This window comes from Saccopteryx bilineata, chromosome X, assembly GCF_036850765.1.
Source record: "Saccopteryx bilineata isolate mSacBil1 chromosome X, mSacBil1_pri_phased_curated, whole genome shotgun sequence".
Lineage (NCBI taxonomy): Eukaryota > Metazoa > Chordata > Mammalia > Chiroptera > Emballonuridae > Saccopteryx > Saccopteryx bilineata.
Window position 1 is genome coordinate 30,872,063 of NC_089502.1, and position 24,497 is coordinate 30,896,559.

Here is a 24,497-nt window from a genome sequence, read left to right on the forward strand (position 1 = left end):
TGCTTTTTGTGGGTCCATACGCTCTTTTTTTTTTCTTTTTTCTTTTATTTTTTTTTCCTTTTTTTTTTTTTTTCTTTCTCTCTTTTTTGCCCCTTTATTACTTTTCCCCAATTCAGGCCCTCCATCACAGGCATTGTTTGTTATAACTCACAGTCCACCACAAGATTTTCTCAAGAAAGAGGGGAGAGGAGAGGAGAGGAAAAAAAGAGGGGGGGAATAATTTCCTTTTTTAAAAATTTTTATTTTATTTTATTTTTCTTTATTTCATTATTAATTTTTTTTAAAAAAAACAACTCTTTTCGATTTGTTATTTTTTTATTTTTATTTTTTAACTTTTTATTCTTTATTAAATCTCATTAATACTATCAACAAAACCACCCTCAGATGCCATTAAGGAAGAGAAAATCGAATATCATGGATACAAAAGAAAGAGAGGTAACACAGCTAGATGAGGAAAAATCTATGGAGAAAAAATTTAATATATTGGAAACCTTGGAGCTAAATGACAGAGAATTCAAGATAGAAATCCTAAAAATCCTCCGAGATATACAAGAAAACACAGAAAGGCAATATAGGGAAATCAGAAAACAACTCCATGAACACAAAGAATATATGTCCAAGGAAACTGAAACTATAAAAACAAATCAAACAGAGATGAAAAACTCAATTCACGAGCTGAAAAACGAAGTAACAAGCTTAGCTAATAGAACAGGTCAGATAGAAGAGAGGATTAGTGAAATAGAAGACAAGCAACTTGAGGCACAACAGAGAGAAGAAGAAAGAGACTCAAAAATTAAAAAAAAATGAGATAGCCCTACAAGAATTATCTGACTCCATCAAAAAGAATAACATAAGAATAATAGGTATATCAGAGGGAGAAGAGAGAGAAAATGGAATGGAGAACATACTTAAACAAATAATTGATGAGAACTTCCCAAGCCTGTGGAAAGAACTAAAGCCTCAAGTTCAAGAAGCAAACAGAACTCCAAGTTTTCTTAACCCCAACAAACCTACTCCAAGGCATATCATAATGAAATTGACACAAACCAACAGCAAAGAAAAAATTCTCAAGGCAGCCAGGGAAAAGAAGAATACAACATATAAAGGAAGGCCCATTAGATTATCATCAGATTTCTCAGCAGAAACTCTACAAGCTAGAAGAGAGTGGACCCCAATATTTAAAGTCCTGAAAGAGAGGAACTTTCAGCCACGAATACTATACCCATCAAAGCTATCCTTCAAATACGAAGGAGAAATAAAAACATTCACAGATACAGAAAAGATGAGGGAATTTATCATCAGAAAACCCCCACTCCAGGAATTACTAAAGGGGATTCTCCAATCAGATACAAAGAACAAAAAAAAACAGAGCCACAAGTAAAAGCTCCAAGAAGAACACAATAAAACCAAATTTAAACTGTGACAACAACAAAAAGAAAGAGGGGGAGTAGACGGAGATTAACAGTAGCAAAGGACGATGGAGTGCAAAAGTACTCACAAAATAGTTCGCTACAATGAACAGGGTAGGGACCCTTTTCATTACTCAAAGGTAACCACCATTGAAAAAACCACCACAGAAGCACATGAGATAAAAAAGATAGCAACAGAGGAAAGATGTATGGAATACAACCAAATAAAAACAAAAGATAGAAAAACGAAAGAGAAGGATCAAACAAGACACAAAACTAACAGAAAGCAAGATATAAAATGGCAATAGGGAACTCACAAGTATCAATAATTACACTAAATGTAAATGGATTAAACTCACCAATAAAAAGGCACAGAGTAGCAGAATGGATTAAAAAAGAAAATCCAACTGTATGCTGCCTACAGGAAACTCATCTAAGTAACAAGGATAAAAACAAATTCAAAGTGAAAGGCTGGAAAACAATACTCCAAGCAAATAACATCCAAAAAAAAGCAGGTGTAGCAATACTCATATCGGATAATGCTGACTACAAGACAGGAAAAGTACTTAGAGACAAAAATGGCCATTTCATAATGGCTAAGGGGACACTGAATCAAGAAGAAATAACAATTCTTAATATATATGCACCAAACCAAGGAGCACCAAAATATATAAGACAGCTACTTATTGATCTTAAAACAAAAACTGACAAAAATACAATCATACTTGGAGACCTCAATACACCGCTGACGGCTCTAGATCGGTCATCCAAACAGAGAATCAACAAAGACATAGTGGCCTTAAACAAAACACTAGAGCACCTGGATATGATAGACATCTACAGGACATTTCATCCCAAAGTGACTGAGTATACATTTTTCTCCAGTGTACATGGATCATTCTCAAGAATTGACCATATGTTGGGCCACAAAAACAATATCAGCAAATTCAGAAAAATTGAAGTTGTACCAAGCATATTTTCTGATCATAAAGCCTTGAAACTAGAATTCAACTGCAAAAAAGAGGAAAAAAATCCCACAAAAATGTGGAAACTAAACAACATACTTTTAAAAAATGAATGGGTCAAAGAAGAAATAAGTGCAGAGATCAAAAGATATATACAGACTAATGAAAATGACAATACGACATATCAGAATCTATGGGATGCAGCAAAAGCAGTGATAAGAGGGAAGTTCATATCGCTTCAGGCATATATGAACAAACAAGAAGAGCCCAAGTGAACCACTTAACTTCCCACCTTAAGGAACTAGAAAAAGAAGAACAAAGACAACCCAAAACCAGCCGAAGAAAGGAGATAATAAAAATCAGAGCAGAAATAAATGAATTAGAGAACAGAAAAACTATAGAAAAAATTAATAGAACAAGGAGCTGGTTCTTTGAAAAGATCAACAAAATTGACAAACCCTTGGCAAGACTTACCAAGGAAAAAAGAGAAAGAACTCATATAAACAAAATACAAAATGAAAGAGGAGAAATCACCACGGACACCGTAGATATACAAAGAATTATTGTAGAATACTATGAAAAACTTTATGCCACTAAATTCAACAACCTAGAAGAAATGGATAAATTCCTAGAACAATACAACCTTCCTAGACTGAGTCAAGAAGAAACAGAAAGCCTAAACAGACCTATCAGTAGAGAAGAAATAGAAAAAACCATTAAAAACCTCCCCAAAAATAAAAGTCCAGGCCCTGACGGCTATACCAGCGAATTTTATCAAACATTCAAAGAAGACTTGGTTCCTATTCTACTCAAAGTCTTCCAAAAAATTGAAGAAGAAGCAATACTTCCAAACACATTTTATGAGGCCAACATAACCCTCATACCAAAACCAGGCAAGGATGGCACAAAAAAAGAAAACTACAGACCAATATCTCTAATGAATACAGATGCTAAAATACTAAACAAAATACTAGCAAATCGAATACAACAACATATTAAAAAAATAATACATCATGATCAAGTGGGATTCATCCCAGAATCTCAAGGATGGTTCAACATACGTAAAACGGTTAATGTAATACACCATATCAACAAAACAAAGAACAAAAACCACATGATCTTATCAATAGATGCAGAAAAGGCTTTCGATAAAATACAACACAATTTTATGTTTAAGACTCTCAACAAAATGGGTATAGAAGGAAAATATCTCAACATGATAAAGGCCATATATGATAAACCATCAGCTAACATCATATTAAATGGCACTAAACTGAAGGCTTTCCCCCTTAAATCAGGAACAAGACAGGGTTGTCCACTCTCTCCACTCTTATTTAATGTGGTACTAGAGGTTCTAGCCAGAGCAATCAGACAAGACAAAGAAATAAAAGGCATCCATATCGGAAAAGAAGAAGTAAAGGTATCACTTTTTGCAGATGATATGATCCTATACATCGAAAACCCCAAAGAATCCACAAAAAGACTACTAGAAACAATAAGCCAATAGAGTAAGGTCGCAGGATACAAAATTAACATACAGAAGTCAATAGCCTTTCTATATGCCAACAATGAAACAACTGAGAAGGAACTCAAAAGAATAATCCCCTTCACGATTGCAACAAAAAAAATAAAATACTTAGGAATAAACATAACAAAGAATGTAAAGGACTTATATAATGAAAACTATAAACCATTGTTAAGGGAAATCGAAAAAGATATAATGAGATGGAAGAATATACCTTGTTCTTGGCTAGGAAGAATAAATATAATCAAGATGGCTATATTACCCAAAGCAATATACAAATTTAATGCAATTCCCATCAAAATTCCAATGACATTTTTTAAAGAAATAGAGCAAAAAATCATCAGATTTATATGGAACTATAAAAAACCCCGAATAGCCAAAGCAATCCTAAAGAAAAAGAATGAAGCTGGGGGCATAACAATACCTGACTTCAAACTCTATTATAGGGCCACGACAATCAAAACAGCATGGTATTGGCAGAAAAATAGACACTCAGACCAATGGAACAGAATAGAAAGTCCAGAAATAAAACCACATATATATAGTCAAATAATTTTTGATAAAGGGGCCAACAACACACAATGGAGAAAAGAAAGCCTCTTCAATAAATGGTGCTGGGAAAACTGGAAAGCCACATGCAAAAGAATGAAACTGGACTACAGTCTCTCCCGCTGTACAAAAATTAACTCAAAATGGATCAAAGATCTAAACATAAGACCTGAAACAATTAAGTACATAGAAGAAGACATAGGTACTCAACTCATGGACCTGGGTTTTAAAGAGCATTTTATGAATTTGACTCCACAGGCAAGAGAAGTGAAGGCAAAAATTAATGAATGGGACTACATCAGACTAAGAAGTTTTTGCTCAGCAAGGGAAACTGATAACAAAATAAACAGAAAGCCAACTAAATGGGAAATGATATTTTCAAACAACAGCTCAGATAAGGGCCTAATATCCAAAATATACAAAGAACTCATAAAACTCAACAACAAACAAACAAACAATCCAATAAAAAAATGGGAAGAGGATATGAATAGACACTTCTCACAGGAAGAAATACAAATGGCCAACAGATATATGAAAAGATGCTCATCTTCTTTAGCTATTAGAGAAATGCAAATCAAAACGGCAATGAGATACCACCTCACACCTGTTCGATTAGCTGTTATTAGCAAGTCAGGTAATAGCAAATGTTGGAGAGGCTGTGGAGAAAAAGGAACCCTCATACACTGTTGGTGGGAATGTAAAGTAGTACAACCATTATGGAAGAAAGTATGGTGGTTCCTCAAAAAACTGAAAATAGAACTACCTTATGACCCAGCAATCCCTCTACTGGGTATATATCCCCAAAACTCAGAAACATTGATACGTAAAGACACATGCAGCCCCATGTTTATTGCAGCATTGTTCACAGTGGCCAGGACATGGAAACAACCAAAAAGCCCATCAATAGATGACTGGATAAAGAAGATGTGGCACATATACACTATGGAATACTACTCAGCCATAAGAAATGATGACATCGGAACATTTACAGCAAAATGGTGGGATCTTGATAACATGATACGAAGCGAAATAAGTAAATCAGAAAAAAACAGGAACTGTATTATTCCATACGTAGGTGGGACATAATAGTGAAACTAAGAGACATTGATAAGAGTGTGGTGGTTACGGGGGGGAGGGGGGAATGGGAGAGGGATAGGGGGTGGGAGGGGCACAAAGAAAACAAGATAGAAGGTGACAGAGGACAATCTGACTTTGGGTGGTGGGTATGCAACATAATTGAACGACAAGATAACCTGGACTTGTTATCTTTGAATATATGTATCCTGATTTATTGATGTCACCGCATTAAAAAAATAAAATTATTAAAAAAAAAAAAAAATAGTAACGGAAACTCCCCTAACCTGGTGAAAAAAATAGACATACAAGTCCAGGAAGCACAGAGTCCCAAACAAGATGAACCCAAAGAGGCTCACACCAAGACACATAATTAAAATGCCAAATGTTAAAGCTAGAGAAAGGAAAAGCAGTTATTTATTTATAAGGGAGGTCCCATAAGACTATCAGCTGATTTTTTTTAAAAAACCCTGGGAGGTCAGAACGGAGTGGCAAGAAATATTCAAAGTGATGGAAAGCAAGGACCTACAACCAAGCTTATTCTACCCAGCAAAGCTATCATTTAGAATTGAAGGACAGAGAAAGAGTTTCCCAGACAAGAAAAGCTAAAGGAGTTCATCAACATCAAACCAGTATTACATGAAATGTTGAAGGATCTTCTTTAAGAACAACAACAAAAAAGATAAAAATATGAATAAAATGGCAACAAATACCTATCTATCAACAACTGAATGTAAAAACAAAATAAATAAACAAGCATAGTAGAAACAGACACATAGATACAGAGAATATTGTGATGGTTGCCAGAAGGGAGGGGGTTTGGGGGAATGGATGAAAAATGTGAAGGGATTAAGCAGTACAGCAAATAGGTTGTTACAGAGTAGTCATGGGGTTAAGTAAGCCCAGGGAATATAGTTAGTGATAGTATAATAACTATGTATGGTGTCTGATGGGTACGAAATTTATCGGGATGATCTCTTAGTAAATTATATAATGTTTAATCAACTGGGTTGTATGGCTGCAACTAATGTACTATTTATTGTATGTCAACTGTAATTGAAAATAAAAATTATATTAGAAAAGGGAAAATGGCCAAATCAGACGTATTATATCTAAGATTATTTACTTGATCACAAAGTATTTAAAAAGCCAAGGCTCCATACGATCATTTATATTTCAGTGTCTTTTTATTATGTCTGTAAAATAGGCTAATCTACATAAGAAAAATAAGTCTAAAACTTAAAATTTACATGAAAGGCAGCCACAATTATATGGATAATTCAAGCTTAAAAAGTTCTTCACATCTTGCTTTCTCCTGAATTATTTAGGTAGTCTGAGATTTCTTCATAGTTAGAAATGTGATCCCTAGCTAGCGATTGCCAAGTCTGTGGCGGTTATGTATACTGACACAAGAAATGTTGCAACCATAGAGTTCGACCAAAATGTTTCTTAACCTTGTAAACTGAATAATCACTACTGATCCCAACCTCAGAGTGTGCTGCTAAAGCTTTGAAGTTGTACACTATGTACCGACTGCAAATTCTCAGAAATATTTTGTTTAGTTTTAAGGATAGCCTCAGATGATAAAGCTCTAGCAAGAAATGCCACTTCCTAGGGAAATCCACGCCACTTCTGGCACCTCTGTGTTGGAGGAGACCAACTTGATTACCTGGCATCATCAGATCAAAACTTGAAAGAACAGTAGCCTTGGTATTTCTATGGATGTGTTTTTGAAATCTTCCTTTTAAATAATGCTTTGTTTCTTTTGCCCTAGCCTTGATTAAAAATAGGCAAGATTTCAAATTATCTCTTCAATCTAAAATATTCATATTTTATGGAAATTTTTATCATTTTTTCCTCCAAGGATTAGTATGATAAATTGAGCTTCCTGTTAAGAAAAATGCTAAGTTCAAATTATTATTTCCTTCACTTCTGATTACAAATAAGTTTTACCTTTTATTGTGTTCCATTTTACAATTTTACATAGTACCATTATTATTTTAAGCAATAATTAAGCAATTTGAATTCACGTTTTTGAGCTCTATTTCTCAGTATATAGATTTACCTAAAAAAGTACAAACCAAGCACACGGGTGCATTTTTTCAGGCACTTCCAAGTTGCTTAAATATATACAAATATGTAAGCACCCTGTTTGAAAGCATGAAAATTTTGGTGTCAGAAGGAAATACTCCACGTATGTCAAATCTTGAAATTTTAACATTTGCACAGCTCCAAATATTCCTGAGAAAGGTCAGTCTCATTCTCACTTTACATCTGCAGGTCCTCATATTTCAGCAGCATATCTCGGGGAACCAAAACCTCTGTCACTTGATGTGCCACTAATTGCACAAAATACATGTAAGGTGTTGTTCATCCAGGGAGAATGCATCGTGTCTTCTTGTAAGATCTAAAACAAAGGAAATCTGCATGTTTATCATGAAGCAATATAGCCACTGCCAAAAAGTATTTGTATATGAAATTACAGGCATATTTCAATTTATCAATGACACTTAGCTTTATAAAATGACACAAAGCAAAAAAAGCAAAAAACATTACCGACTTACATCTTCAAAGCTGTATTACAAAGGCAGCATAGCAAAAAAGCAGAAGAGATTTGGTTACTGATTAAGAAAAACAAATGACTGCACAATGCAAAATTCAGTAAGAAATGAGAGGTAATGCAATCGTTAAAATATTTTTTAACACATGGTTGTTAACAAGAGCTCTATTATCAGTGGAGTCTTCAATATGAGTTTATGGACCAGCTTCTAACAGTGATTCTCAGGATCACCGGTGAGGCTTCTCAAACATGCAAATACCCATACACCTTCCCTGGAGTCTCGGGAAATAATATTAAATAAAGAGAAAAGTCGCCTGACCAGGCGGTGGCGCAGTGGGTAAAGCATCGGACTGGGATGCGGAAGACCCAGGTTTTAGACCCCGAGGTCGCCAGCTTGAGCGCGGGCTCATCTGGTTTGAGCAAAAAGCTCACCAGCTTGAGCCCAAGGTCGCTGGCTCAAGCAAGGGGTTACTCAATCTGCTGAAGGCCCGCGGTCAAGGCACATATGAGAAAGCAATCAATGAACAACTAAGGTGTTGCAACGCGCAATGAAAAACTAATGATTGATGCTTCTCATCTCTCCATTCCTGCCTGTCTATCCCTCTCTCTGACTCTCTCTCTCTGTCGCTGTAAAAGAAAAAAAAAAAAAAGAAAAAAGAGAAAAGTCATAAGTGCATATTTCTAAACATTCACTATAATTATATAAGCTAATTGACATAGAAGATGTTTATGGAAATGAAGAACTTTATAAAAACATAAATATTCATATTGGTATACATGTTTTTAAATTATCTCTTTTGGCCCTGGCCAGGTAGCTCAGTTGGTTAGAGCATCATCTTGATACTCTGAGGTTATGGTTTCGATTCTTGGTCAGGGCACATACAAGAATCAACCAGTAAGTACAATTGATGTTTCTCACTCTCTCTTACTCTGTACCCCTCTCTCTTAAAAAAATAATTAAAACACTTTAAAATAAATGATCTATTTTATGTGGTCAAAAGCAACAGAGATCCTATGTTTGGATTAGATGAAAGGAGAGAATACCATATATATATCTCATTCAACCACTTCACTATGCAGTTGCAATTTAGGTTTCAAATTTTCAATACATGGTCAGCTTAGCGCTGAAACTTGAGTATTAAGCCCACAAATTGGACTATGGCAGCAGTAATGCAATATGTCACTCATGCTACTACAAATCATGTCCTTTTTTGTGTGGCAGAGACAGAGAGAAGAACAGACAGACAGGAAGGAAGAGGAATGAGAAGCATCAATTCTTCGTTGCGACACCTTAGTTGTTCATTGATTGCTTTCTCATATGTGCCTCGACGGGGGGGCGGGGGGGGGCTGCAACAGACCGAGCCATTGACCTTGGGTTCAAGCTGGTGAGCCTTGCTCAAATTAGATGAACCCACGCTCAAGCTGGCGACCTCGGGGTTTCAAACCTGGGTCCTCTGTGTCCCAGTCCGACGCTCTATCCACTGCGCCACTGCCTGGTCAGGCCAAGTCATGTCTTATGTAAAGTTCATAATAGACAATTCTTCTTTACAAAAATCATCACTCGTGACACCAATTAGAAAGCAAACAGGAGTTGAAGAAATAACTAATTGATTATCCTCACCTATCAGATGTAACAAGTGAATACAGCAACTGATTGTAAAGAAAATAAAACATACCAAACAGACACTACAATGGCTGCTGCAAACTATCTACTTGAGAAATCCGTAACTAATAGTTTAAGATGATATAAGCCCCTTTCCAAAAGTCAAAAGCTTTTGTATATTTTGGATTACTGTAACAGATTATACTGAAAAGAAATAGCCAGGCCATATCTTTCTGTGAAGTATTCATTTATGGAGCTCAACAGAATAATTCATATTTCAGTACACATTTATAGTTTATATTATTTTGTATTACATTATCCTCTGGGAAATAATGTTTCTCAATATATATGACTAAATATGAGAATTCTCCTTTACATGAGAATCTAATAGAAAATAATAACTTACAAAAATTCACTATAATGTCAACATTTATCCCAATTAAGGGATATCTGAATATGATGTATTAAGAACTTGCATACATATAAATCAATAGAAATGAAGATATTTCTTGGTTAGCTGGCAATATATAATCTCAAGGGTCTAAAACATCGGTCTTATGAACAGACACTTCTCCCAGGAAGAGATACAAATGGCCAACAGATATATGAAAAGATGCTCAGCTTCATTAGTTATTAGAGAAATGCAAATCAAAACTATAATGAGATACCACCTCACACCTGTTAGATTAGCTATTATCAACAAGACGGGTAATAGCAAATGTTGGAGAGGCTGTGGAGAAAAAGGAACCCTCATACACTGTTGGTGGGACTGTAAAGTAGTACAACCATTATGGAGGAAAGTATGGTGGTTCCTCAAAAAACTGAAAATAGAACTACCTTATGACCCAGCAATCCCTCTACTGGGTATATACCCCAAAACCTCAGAAACATTGATACGTGAAGACACATGTAGCCCCATGTTCATTGCAGCACTGTTCACAGTGGCCAAGACATGGAAACAACCAAAAAGCCCTTCAATAGAAGACTAGATAAAGAAGATGTGGCACATATACACTATGGAATACTACTCAGCCATAAGAAATGATGACATCGGATCATTTACAGCAAAATGGTGGGATCTTGATAACATTATAAGGAGTGAAATAAGTAAATCAGAAAAAAACAAGGACTACATGATTCCATACATTGGTGGAACATAAAAATGAGACTGAGAGACATGGACAAGAATGTGGTGGTTACCAAGGGTGGGGGGGGAGGGAGGACATGGGAGGGAGGGAGGGAGAGAGGGGGAGGGGGAGGGGCACAGAGAACTAGATAGAGGGTGACGGAGGACAATCTGACTTTGGGCGAGGGGTTTGCAACATAATTTGATGACAAAATAACCTAGACATGTTTTCTTTGAATATATGTACCCTGATTTATTAATGTCATCCCATTACCATTAATAAAAATTTATTAAAAAAAAAATAAATAAAACATCGGTCTTTACAACTATATAAAATAGTCATGACTTATGGGAGTTAAATGAGACAGTTGGGACATATTAGAGCAGATTTATAAAATCTATGGTTCAGGGGGAAAAAATGACTGCTCTAAATATCTTGACCACACTCATAGCAGTAAACTGAATAATTTGTTTTCAATTTGGATACTTAGAGGAGTTCATACAGCTTGGTCTTGCAGTTGCATGCAAATTAAAACAATTTTAATATAGTACACATTGGCTTAAAATGACGTGATTATTTTATATCTTTTGTGAAGGAGGAGCTTTTCTTGTTTTTTCACCCTATGGATTATGAAAAGCAGAAACCCATAAATTGGATAGTTTCTAGGAATAAATTATGTCATCTATTTGGTAAAAGTATACCCCAGGAAACTGACCGTAAAGAAAGGTTATCCCCACACTGTACTCCCTGGGCTGAGCCTGAGATAGAGACAATAACGGAAGGGGAATGAATGGTTGCCCACCTTCCGATTCATGTCACCTGGCTGCTTTGAGGAGACAAAAAAGGGCCTCTGAAAACTGAGCAGCAAAGGGATGCCCTGGAACAGTCTGCACTCACTCCTACATGGGCTAATATAAGTCAAGATGGGAAAAGAAGAAATGAAATACTCCTCAAGCCATCAAGATTCCCAGCCACAGAGAAGGGCGAGTAGGAGACTGGGACAACAGATCGATCACTAAACCGAAGGGATGATGAAAGTCTAGCTAACTGGACTCTCTATACCAGGGTCCGGGGACCTTTTTGGCTGAGAGAGCCATTAACGCCACATATTTTAAAATGTAATTCCGTGAGAGCCATACAATGACCCGTGTATGTTATGCATTATCCAATAAAAATTTGGTGTTGTCCCGGAGGACAGCTGTGATTGGCTCCAGCCACCTGCAACCATGAACATGAGTGGTAGGAAATGAATGGATTGTAATACATGAGAATGTTTTATATTTTTAACGTTACAATTTTTTTATTAAAGATTTGTCTGTCAGCCAGATGCAGCCATCAAAAGAGCCACATCTGGCTCACGAGCCATTGGTTCCTGACCCCTGCTCTATACTGAGACAATGACAATGGTTGGAAAGTCACTCAATGCAGCCTTCGGCCAACAGTAACTAAACTTCCCATAGCTCTTAGAAAAAAAGCAGAAAAAATAAATTCAGAGGCAGAGCTTGATTTACATCAACTAGTTCTTGCTTTCTTAGAAAAACTCTTCTCCACCATCACACTGCAGTTGTTTGGATGCTAACCACCATCCGGCCTCTTTGTAAGAACACCTTTGTGTGGCAGTGTTGCATGGTGAGTGCCTTCAAGCAGTCACCAAAACACAGATGGCAGGACTAATGATGGTCTCCTTTCTTTTTTCTTTTTTTTAAATTTTATTCATTTTAGAGAGGAGAGAGAAAGGGGGAGAGAGAAAGGGAGAGAGAGAGACAGAGAGGGAGAGAGACAGAGAGAGAAGGTGGGGAGGAGCTGGAAGCATCAACTCCCATATGTGCCTTGACCAGGCAAGCCCAGGTTTTCGAACCAGCGACCTCAGCATTTCCAGGTCGACGCTTTATCCACTGTGCCACCACAGGTCAGGCTGGTCTCCTTTCTAGAACGAGCTTTAAGAATGTGTTCTCGCCTGACCAGGTGGTGGTGCAGTGCATAGAGCGTCGGACTGGGATGAGGAAGGACCCAGGTTCGAGACTCCGAGGTTGCCAGCTTGAGTGCTGGCTCATCTGGTTTGAGCAAAGCTCACCAGCTTGGACCCAAGGTCACTGGCTCGAGCAAGGAGTTACTCAGTCTGCTGAAGGCCCCCAGTCAAGGCACATATGAGAAAGCAATCAATGAACAACTAAGGTGTCCCAACGAAAAACTGATGATTGATGCTTCTCATCTCTCTCTGTTCCTGTCTGTCTGTCCCTATCTATCCCTCTGACTCTCTCTCTGTCCCTGTAAAAAAAAAAAAAAAAAAAAAAAGAATGTGTTCTCTAAAGAGTTGTAGTTATCTTCTTTCTTTAGAGTCTCAATTTCTTAAAAACTGAGAGTTTGAAGTGTTTCCAAAGCAAATATGTATCATATTGGGTGTCTTCCTGAGTAAAGAAATGAAGGAGACTCCGTAAACTTGATAGGCTTAGTCAATAAGGGACTGGACCATCATGCTGCGATTTTACAAACGTGTTGAACATGTTAAAGTACTCAAATGACAATTCATGTATAGTTGTGAATATAAATTTCAGGGCCCCAATATAGCAATGGAGTTTATCCAGGACCCCAAATAGCCATGGAGTTTATCCAGAAGTAGTCCAGTTTTATCGTAAGTAGGTATATAAAAGTCCTAACTACCTAAACATGACATAATTTGGCTCTAATTAATGAATAGGTCTTCGTTTCTGTATTTCTCAGGTTGGGTTTTAGTAAGTTACCATAATTGTCATTATCACTCAGTCAAAGATAAAAATGATAAGAAGTTGCATAAAAATTGGGAGTTTTGCAGGCTGTATGGGTGTTAAGACAATTTCCAAGTGTTGGAAATCACTCAGGATCTCACTTAAATGACAGTATCTAGTTTCTCACAGCCACAGCAGGGATATTCATTCAGCAACTTGGCTACTGAGCCAATCATTTCCCTTCTTTAGACTCTTCTTGAGAGACTCCTGTCCATGTTCACAGCAGATCAATTCAGATTTGCTCAGCTAGTCGCTTCTAACAGCACTGTGGCAGAAAGAACAGTATGGTTGATTTCTGCTGATTGCTTTAGCAACTGCCTCAGATAATTGCTTCATATTTGATTTGCATTGTCATTTAAACGATTAATAGTAATATAAACAAAATTGAAAACACAGACTGAATGATTTCAAGGTAAGGCACTTCAAATAGATTTTGTTAAGTTAACATTTTAAGGACTCAAGATTATGTTTTCATTTTCAACCACCCTAATACTTGCCTGCTCGTGGATAATGTCAGACAATTCTTTCACCATTTCTCTGAAGTTTGACTTTAGCCCTTCATGGTACTCAATTTGATCCTCTTTAATTAGACGTTCATTTAGTTCAAGTGCAATGCTGCATGCCTGTATGAATTTCCTGTGGATGAAGATCAAAGATAAAAGTTTTGTTATTTAATCCCAGAAAGTCTCACTGACAGTCATTTTGGTAACCACAGCTTGCTTGCCTAGAAGGAAGATTAGAATCCTATATTTTCTCGCTGTGCTTTTGCTAATGCCACATCCTGTCTGAAATAACTTTTCCTTTGTTTTTTGTCTTTTCTCTTACCTCTTAAGTCCTTTAAAACCTGGTTCAAACTGTACACCCTCTAGGAAGCCTACTTGCTCAGCTATTTACTTGACATTAATATCAGCTAAATTTGTGCTAACATTAATTTGCACCTATAGATAATGTATCATTCATTCAAAACTAATTTATTTGGGACTTACTAATGTACCCAGTATAGTGCTTGGTGCTGTAGTTTTGAAGCATCTACCCTGGGCCGGTCAGAGTGGGGACAGAATTGATGAGTTACCATAAAAGTACTTTCCCATTATTTTGTGTGTTCATGTTTAACATCCATAATTAGAGTGTAGGCCTTAGGAGACAAAGTACTTCATTGCCCATTTGTTTTCCATTCCTGTCATAGCAACCAGTAGAATCTTTCTCTACATGCCAAACACTAATAAATATTAGTGAATGAATGACTACTAATTACTCTGCAACCTGGAATAGCTGATAACACACAGATAGGAAAAGTAAATGAAATAAGTTGGGAGCAAATAAATAGATTTGTTATCTTTCTCTTCAGTCTATTTTACTAAACTGTCTCTCTTATTCTGAATGTAGACTCTTTTTATATATTAAACAGATTTGTTTTTTCTAACGTAAAACCATTCAGACATCCCTTAGCTTACAGGGATGCTCACTCAAGAAGCTATTACATGTCCCAGACTGACAGAATTCCCATGGAACCAAGGACACAGGACAGGTGGCAAGCCTCTCCAACCCTTCCAGTTCTGCCTTTATTCCTACCCTAAATGGTCAGAAAAGCTGTGACATGAGGTCAGTGGGGTAAAGGAGGAAACGGCATCATAAATTTAGGCTTGTGCTTATGTTATAACATCGCAAGCAATAAAGTAAGCTGGTCTATTTAATCTCTTGTGTCACTAGGGCATTGTTAATATCCTGCAGCAAAAAAGAGATCCTGCATGTAGCCATTAAAGTACCATTAGGAAATTTTCCTTTTTTGGATGGATATGATTTGGTGGTGAATAGTTTGGTTTCTTTTAAAAAGAAATTGGAGTAAAAGAACTGAGGTCTTATCTGAAGACTACAAAGCACTTACCTAAATAGGTCTTTCAACTCATTGACTTTCTTAGGAGGGTACTTGCTAGTTTGACTGTCATTTAAGAAAGCCCTTGCATATGCTAACGGCCCAGCATTTACCTAAATTACAAAGGAAGAGAAACGGAAGTTGTCAGAATGTAATCAAAAAGTATTTTTTCTTAAAAAAAAAAACACCACCACCACCCAACTACATTAAAAATCTGCATCTGGGAAACATACTTACTATTCTTACTTATAAGTATACTTGAAAAATGGTTAAAGCAAATAATCTGCAAAGATGATATCTGTAAAGCCAGCAGCCCAGCCCATGCAGGTTCGCATTGGATTCGGACAGTCGGTAAAGAAACAACGAAGCCACAAACTGGTGGGCCATAGTCTTTAATTCTAGCTTGCACCCGGCGGGCAAGTAAAAACACACACTGGGCTCCAAAACCCACTCACATTCAGTGCTCACAAAGCCACTGACTTATCCGAGTTTCCTAGAATCAAAGGTTTCTAGCTCACCAGACTTACTCACCTCTGTTCCCCATCTCCTTCCTTCTCCAGCGTCAAACTGCACAAACTGGCCTCTCACTCAATACTCTGCCATCTTGACTGCTTCTCCTGGCCACATGGCCTCTTTCTGCTCTCTGCTCTGCTCCCTCTGCTCTCTCATGCTAATCATCCCAGGAACCAAGAGAGCAAGCTCCCGTTCTGCCTCTATTTTATACTGTAGCTTCACAACCTTTAATCCAATATACAAAATAGGGAAGTCTCTAATACAGTCACTTCTCTGAGGCATGATTGGATTATACCACCCCACATCAAAAAGGGTGGGAAAGGCTTAATCCCAAAACCAAGCCCCAGGCTACAATGATCCCCAACACACATTAATATCACCTGGGCAATGGCCTCACGTGGGCAGTGTCATCTTTAACAAAGTGAGCATAATATATTTTATCCGCCCAACAATATCCTAGTAAATTAGTTAATGATTTCAGGTATATAAATATAGAGTTTGGCTACATTCAGAGGGATTTATGTTCAAGTCTGCTGACAAAAGACATAATTTATAGAAAATGTAAATTTTCTCTTTCTGTATTAAGTTTATAAAAAAATAATGCACAGCTGCTTGCACTCACTGAAAGTATAACACACAATTATAATTAATGCTTGCTCTGCGCCCTCCAGAAAGCAAGAGGGACACCAAGGAACATTGAATACATGTGTGGCAATCAACATACCTGCACTGAAACACAGCCCTGCAATTTAAGTTGGAGCTGAATCATGTCCACATCAGCAGAAGAGCAAAGTTTTTGCAGCTCTGCAGTTTTATCTTTTATTTCATCAGTAGCAACATCAATTGGCTTTAAATTAATCTGCTGTTCATAGTTTATAGGGATCCTCTTCTTCACATATGGAAATGAGTTTGAAGCTATTAAAACGTTAAGATTGATTTACTATCTTAAAAAGATCATTTGTTCAAACAACCAAGTCATTTTTAAAAATCCACTGTGCTTAAGTTTCCCCATGCCTTCTCTAGACAATACCTTAGGGTACCATACAACCCCTCATTACTTCAGGATTGAGGGAGAAATTCTTTTTACGAGACACCTCGGGGCAATCACAAATTACATGTAGGAAAACCATGGTTTATAACATACCCATGTTTGTGCAAGCTAGTGACTGAACAGCAGAACAATGAATGATTAAAATTTCAGTTACATTTTGTGGCTGGCCAGCTGCTCCTCATGTTTATCACTAAGGACCAAGTCAAACAAAAAGTTATATGCAGGCCCTGGTCGGTTGGCCCAGTGGTAGAGTATAGGCCTGGCGTGCAGGAGTCCTGGGTTCAATTCCCGGCCAGGGCACACAACAGAGTTGCCCATCTGCTTCTTCACCCCTCCCCCTCTCCTTCCTCTCTGTCTCTCTTCCCCTCCCGCAGCCAAGGCTCCATGGAGCAAAGTTGGCCGGGGCGCTGAGGATGGCTCCATGGCCTCTGCCTCAGGTGCTAGAATGGCCCTGGTTGCAACAGAGCAACACCCCAGATGGGCAGAGCATCGCCCCCTGGTGGGCATGCCGGGTGGATCCCGGTCGGGCGCATGTGGGAGTCTGTCTGACTACCTCCCCATTTCCAGCTTCAGAAAAATACAAAAAAAAAGTTATATGCAAAGTCCTACTTACTAGTCAAGATTGTACGGCGTTTGCACTGTTCTTCTATGCAACCTTGCTTTTTGCCGGATAACGTATAAGGAGCCTCAAAAACAAATTTGCTGATATTATGGTTTCTTTCAAACTCAGTCTTTCTTTCTGTGAGTTCTTTATCATCAAAGTAGGGCTTCACATAAGTGACTTGGATATGAGCATATTTTGGATCAAGTTCTTTGGCATTTACCTACAAATAAGAAAGTTTTGGTTTTTATTCAATAACAGGGAAAAGGGGGTAGAGGTAAGCTACTGATTCTTTTGAGATCAACTGAGGAACATTGCTGCTAAGACCATGTTCCCAATTGAATAGACACCTGAAGGAGGTCTTTGTTCTTTTTTTAGGGACCACTTCCTTCCGATTATAGAGAAGTTACAAAAACCACATGACCGTTGTGGCACAGTGGATAGAGTACTGACCTGGGATGCTGAGGACCCAGGCTCAAAACTCCAAAGTTGCCAGCTTGACCTCATGATTGTTGGCTTGAGCCCAAGGTCGCTGGCTTGAGCAAGGGGTCACTGGCTCAGCTGGAACCGCCCCCCCCCCCCGCCTTGGTCAAGGCACATATGAGAAGTAATCAATGAACTAAGGTGCCACAATTACGAATTGATGCTTCTTATCTCTCTCTCCTCCTGTCTGTCTCTCACTTGCAAAAAAAAAAGTCACAGAAACCTATTAAAGATTTTAAAACTGTAGGACCTTGGTCGGCAAACCGCGGCTCACGAGCCACATGTGGCTCTTTGGCCCCTTAAGTGTTTAACAAAGGCCAGCTTAGGGGTACCCTAATTAATAACAATGTACCTACCTCTATAGCTTAAGTTTAAAAAATTTGGCTTTCAAAAGAAATTTCAATCGTTGTACTGTTGATATTTGGCTCTGTTGACTAATGAGTTTGCCGACCACTGCTCTAGGAGGAAGAGAAAAACTGTAATCCTACCACTCAGTAGTGACCCTTATTCACATTGTTATAGATTTCCTTCCAATTTTCTTCTATGCAGATATATATATATATACACACACACACAAAACTGAGACCACTGTTCTATAATCTGAATCCTTAAAATATATTAAAATGGTTAATTGTATACTATTTGAATTCCAGCTCAAAGAACATTAGAGTGAGGATTCTGAGAAGATGACAGAGCACCAGACACCTATCTTCATACCTAGACACTAGTTACACTGACAGAGCCTGTCTGATGTAACTATTTTGGAACTGCAGAGTCTGTTGAAGGCTTACAACTTCTGGGGGAAGACTTCAAGACAGAAAATTGCACTCGATTTTGATTTGGGTCAGTTTCGGCACTTGGCACATTGGCAGCCACTCATGCCCCACACCTCTGCCCATGTCAGGCAGCTGTGCACATGTTCCTGGAACAGCATTACTCACAATAGCGAAAACCTGAAAGCAACCCAAGTGTCTCCTGGCGGACGGCTAAGCAAAACGTGGTCTATACGTACAATATTATTCAGCCTTTAAAGGGAAGGTATTCCGCAACGTGCTACAACATGAATGGACCCTGAAGAGATGCTAAGTGAAATGAGCCAGCCACAAGAAGACAATTTCACTAATGAGTCCACTCTTCTGAGGTATTTAGAGAAGTCAAAATAACAGAGACAGGAAGTAGAATGGTGGCTGCTACGGGCTGAGGGGAAGGAGGAATGAATGATTGTTTAATGGGTAGAAAGCTTCACTTTTACAAGATAAAGAGTTCTGACCATGGACAGTGGTAATGGCTGCACAATATGAATGAAGTCAATATCACTGACGTGCAGTTAGAAATGGTTAGCATCGTAAATTTTGTTATATGTATTTTACCACAATAAACTAAACATATTATAGCTATAGTTCTATATTGTAGTCATTAATATAACTTTTAATGACTGTATAGATAAAGGGATAAGCAACATTTATTGGGCCAGATCCTCCTTACCAGACTCAAGTTGTTTAACAACATTTTGCTATTGCAAGTAAGGCTGTGTGAACATCTTTGCATTTAAAACTATGTGCAATTTTTCCCTTTGACTTATTCCTTAGGATAAATTTACAGTAGAGAGGCTGCTTAGTTAAAAGATTTAAAGGGATTAAACAAAAACAAACAAAACCCCCATAGACAGCAGTATAGTGATTACCAGAGAAAAAGGGGGTGGGGTGATAGAGGGGGTAAAGGGGGATAAACGAAGACAGAAGGAGAGCATAAAGATGATGTGTTACAGAACTGTACGCCGAACCTGAAACTTATATAATTTTATTAACCAATGTCACCTCATTAAATTTATTAAATAAATAAATAAGCCGAAGAAAGATAATTCATACATATTATCAATTACCCTACAGAGAAGCTTATCAATCTGTACATTCAAAGCAGTGTTTGCCATTGGAAGACTGGGTGCTCTTGGCTGTATTAATCCTATCCTATGGAGGAAGGTGACCGCAGGAAAGCACAATGGTTCTACTCAGAGACACAGAATGAGAGTGTTCCGAACCAGTTCACGAAGAGCCTCATTCCATGTTAAGCTTCTATGCTGCTGGAGGCCAATCCCACAACTGTCCCATTCGGGATTTCGCTCTGTAGGCTCTACCAGCCCCCCTCAGCAGTCTCTCCAGGAACTCCAGATGACACCCAGGACCCTCTCTCAGCATTCAAGCCAACTAAAATGGACTTGTGCCTTTGTCAATATCCTTGCATTTTATGATAGTCAGATCTTTTTGTGTCTAGTGTAGAAAACACAATATAAAACAAACAACAGAAACCTCTTTAGAAACAGTCTCTGTATCTTTTTTTCCCTCCATATATATAAAACGGACAGGGGATAGAAAATTTATTACCCCCCAAATCCATTCTACTTGTTCTTACATAAAAACCTAAAAGTCTATCTTCAGAAAGCTTAACCTCCTTTTCTCTCCCATTAAAAAGCTAGATCTCTCCAGAGAGTCCTCAGGAGATACTTGAGGTAAATACTGGCTAAGACAAAACATAGAAGGAAAAAAAAAGGTCAAGCCTGATTTTAACTTTATAAACATAAATTATGTGGATGATAAACCATTCAAACAGTACCCGAAAGTATATATGAGAAGTAAAAGATTCCTTTCCATGTAAGACTCTAGTCCCTCCCCGCAGGGGTAACAATGGTTAACAGCTTTATATATATCATTCCAGAAATTTCTTAAGCATAGCTTCTACAAGTGAGTATATGTGAATAAGTCTTGACACGAATGTGATCACACTATCCATACAGTCCCGTAATTCATCTTTTTCCCCCACAGGTAGTATATCTTGGTAGATTTCTAAGTGTTGATATGAAATTCATAACACGTAGGTTAACTATATCCATTGTATGAGTAATAGCACAATTCCTTTAGCCATATGGACATTTAGACTGCTTCTAAGTTTTTGTTATACAAACTCGGCAGCAATAAACGCCTTTAAACATACATCTTTATGTGTGTACATCTACAAGATAAAATCTATTTTTTTATATTTTTCCAGTGATTTGAGGGAGAGGGAGGGAGAAGACAGAGAGAGAGGAAGGGGGTAAAGGGAAAGAGAGGGGGAGGAGGAAAGAGGGGAAGAGGGGGGAAGGGGAAAGAGAGAGAGAGAGAGAGAGAGAGAGAGAGAGAGAGAAAAGAATCAACTTGCCATTCCACTTAGTTGTTCGATTTAATTGTGCATTCACTGATTGCTTCTGACAGGGATTGAACCAGCAACCTTGACATGCCAGGATGATATTTTATCACTTACCTACCCAGCCAGGGCCAAGAGAACATCTTAAATGTAAAACTGTTGGGTTTAAGAACTCGTACACTTTAAAATATAGGAATATATTACCAAATTGCTCTTCTCATTGTCTGTGCTCTTAAGCAGATTTTGCTCTTTGGCAAGGTAAAAAGTGTTTTTAATTTTTACTTTCACATGTTAGGAACTAAATAAGAGTGTTGAAAGTTAGCAACTGCTTATTTATGTCGGTTGCCTATGGGGAATGACTAAAATATTGTGCATACAAATAATGTCAAGAGACCAGGCGCCTGATGGTGCTTCGTCGCTAGCACATGCTGGCCAGGCTCTCAAGAGGCAGAATGAAATAGAAAACTGTATGTTGTTCAGCATGCCTGGCTTCCCATTAACTTTCCTTTTATAGTATCAGCAGTGTGGCAGTAAACGTAAGACTATCTGGCTACAAGGAGATAAAATCTTCAGTTGTCTTAATCAAATAAAACACAAAATATTTAAAACTCATAAGGAAAGAAGCAAGGAGGTTTTGCCAAATAACAATGAATTTTGAAGCTACCACTAAATCATTTTTGAAAATTTTAAGGAAAATTTTATTGATTTTTAGCAAGAGAGAAATGGGAGTAGCGGAGAAAAGAGAGAGAGAGGGAGAAAGGAACACTGATCCATTCCTGTATGTGCCCTGGCTAGGGATCGAACCGACAACCTCTGTGCTTTGTGATAATGCCCTAACCAACTGAGCCATCTGGTCACGGCTAGTAAATCTATTTCTATATGTCTAAGGTTCAAGATAAAACCATCCTCAAGAGATATAGGTAGATCTGCAAAGTGGAGAGGTCATTTTCATGGGAGACAGTGAAAAGTTTTCAGCATTGTCACAGGCTTTTCACTCTGGCAATGCTGCTTACCAGCTGTTAAGTGCTTTACAAAACACCATGCACATCAGAGTGATTCAATAAATACTGCCGTGCCCTATGGATCCTAATGGTACAGGTCCTTTTTATCTTAAAAGTCAACTCTCATTCTGGGCACTCTCATGGGACTAAGGGTAGCCAGGCGTTCCTATTCTGCTTTTCTGAAACTCTGTCTATAGGGAGCCAGGCACTCCCTAGGAAAGGGCATGTCTTGATGGAATGGCTAACCGTTAGACCAAGACCCAAGGTATCTGTCCTAAACCCACTTCATCGCAAATGTAAGTACTGAACTAAGTATATCTTAGAATAACGTGTGCCCCAAAATGACTGTAATCATAAAGTATAACACTGAGAATCATGATGAACAACATAAATGGTAATGACAGCTAAACTTTACTAAGCGTGCCAGCTTCTATTATTATTCATGAATGGTTTTTATGTACCAGGAACTCAATCACTTTCCATATATTAACTCATTTAATCCATGTAACAACTCCATGAGGAAGGCACTATTATTATCTCCATTTTACTAATGAAAAAAACGACGCCCAGAGAGGTTAATTAACTTCCCCATGGTCACACAGCTAGCAAGTGACAGAGAATGGAGATGTGAATCCTGTTGTGACTCTAAAGCCCCTGTTTTTTCTTTCACTATCTGGAAAAGCTCTAGCTATTTCCACGCTTCTCCAGCAGCTAATAAAAGGAAAAAGGAACAATATCCCATGCTTGGAACTAACAAATAATGATCCCACAATGCAGGGTATGGTTACCTTGTCTGAATCTTGAATTATTTTCACATTCTCCGTACCAAATTTTTCACCATAAAGTTTAACAAGTCTCAGGGAAATCTCTGAGAGGCCTGTAAGCTTTGGCTCCTTGTAGATGTACTCCTTCCCGTCCTCTTCTTCAAAGAAAGACTGTTGTAAAGTTAAACATACAATACTTTATAAATAGTATGAGAAAATCTACTCAATAGCTGACAGTAACACATTTGAAATACATTTTAAATCATCACACTAAAAACCACATCCTTGTATTTCTCCTTTCAACTTAAGGTAAATGAGAACTTTCAAATTCACAGTCACATGAACGTTACTGGCCCTGAAGACTTCCATGCGAGATTGTTCTCGTTCCCAGTAAACTTACCTGGTTTATTTGAAAGTTTGAGTGACTACATATTAAATATATACTTTTAGAAGCTTAACAGAAAATGAAAGTAAGGGGAAAATTCAAATGTTGGACTCTGTCCTAATTAATGGATTTATTGATAGATATGAGAGCCACAGTGAACTTTGCCCTTACAAAAGAGCTTCCTGCTGCTGTGACAGGCACTCTATTGAGACAAAATTCTAGATCCAGTAACTGCTGCTATAGTTATCTAATAATTCAAAGGTTGATATTGAAAAAGGAAAAGAACTTTATGAATGAAAGTATACTCACCTGGCCATAAAAAGCAACTCTGAAGAAAGTGCCTAACAGTCTCTTTTTAGAGTGCATAACCTCCATAATTTTTGTGTAAGCGCCATGGAGAGTTCTATAAACGTGAGTAAGTTTCTGAAAAATGAAAATACACAAATCAGCTTTGTCTATAGGTTAGTTAACAAATGTCATTCAGATCAATTCCCAGGGGGAAAATAATAGTATTTCCTTTTCAAAATGGTTTGGTGGGGTAACTCACACTGCTCTCTCCCATTGTCACAATTATACAAAATTCTTAAACAACTTTAGGTCTAAGGGTAGAGCTAAAAATGGTCAAACAACACTGTATTTTTTTAAGTATCATGCTTTATTTCATTAATATCTCAATGGTGATATGTACTTTACCATTATTATGTATGTATTATAATTGACTACTAGTCTGAATTATTTAAATTGAAACAGAAGCAAAATACTTTGCTTGAGCCCTTAGGTAGAGAAATACAATAAACAATGTATGCAAAAACTTTGAGATGAAAACAAAATGCAGGAAAAATATAAGTAATAGTATAAGCCTTGGTGAGGGCTGCTTTTATACAAGTTCACAGATGTTTTCAAAGTACACATCTTTCTGCACACCCAGGAAAGGAGAGCACATTGTGTGAAGAACATTATCAAGACTGTGAAATGACAACCTACAGAGTGGGAGAAAATATCTGCAAATTACAGATCTGATAAAGGTTTTGTATCCAGGAAATATTAAGAAGTCTCACAATTCACAACAACA

General features: G+C 37.6%; 1 protein-coding gene across 2 annotated transcripts in view; it reads right to left on the minus strand.

Annotated features, from left to right (window-relative positions):
* Positions 1-7,465: 7,465 nt before the first annotated feature.
* DOCK11 (dedicator of cytokinesis 11) overlaps positions 7,466-24,497 on the minus strand; it is a 233,465-nt gene continuing 216,433 nt past the window's right edge. For both annotated transcript variants that reach the window (XM_066249156.1, XM_066249155.1), the window contains 7 exons: positions 23,735-23,848; positions 23,065-23,211; positions 17,628-17,838; positions 16,688-16,878; positions 15,463-15,563; positions 14,075-14,213; positions 7,466-7,929 (listed from right to left, as the gene is read on the minus strand). In XM_066249156.1, coding sequence (XP_066105253.1) covers positions 7,807-7,929; positions 14,075-14,213; positions 15,463-15,563; positions 16,688-16,878; positions 17,628-17,838; positions 23,065-23,211; positions 23,735-23,848 — 1,026 coding nt within the window. In that variant the 3' untranslated portion in view covers positions 7,466-7,806. The remainder of the gene's footprint in view (positions 7,930-14,074; positions 14,214-15,462; positions 15,564-16,687; positions 16,879-17,627; positions 17,839-23,064; positions 23,212-23,734; positions 23,849-24,497) is intronic.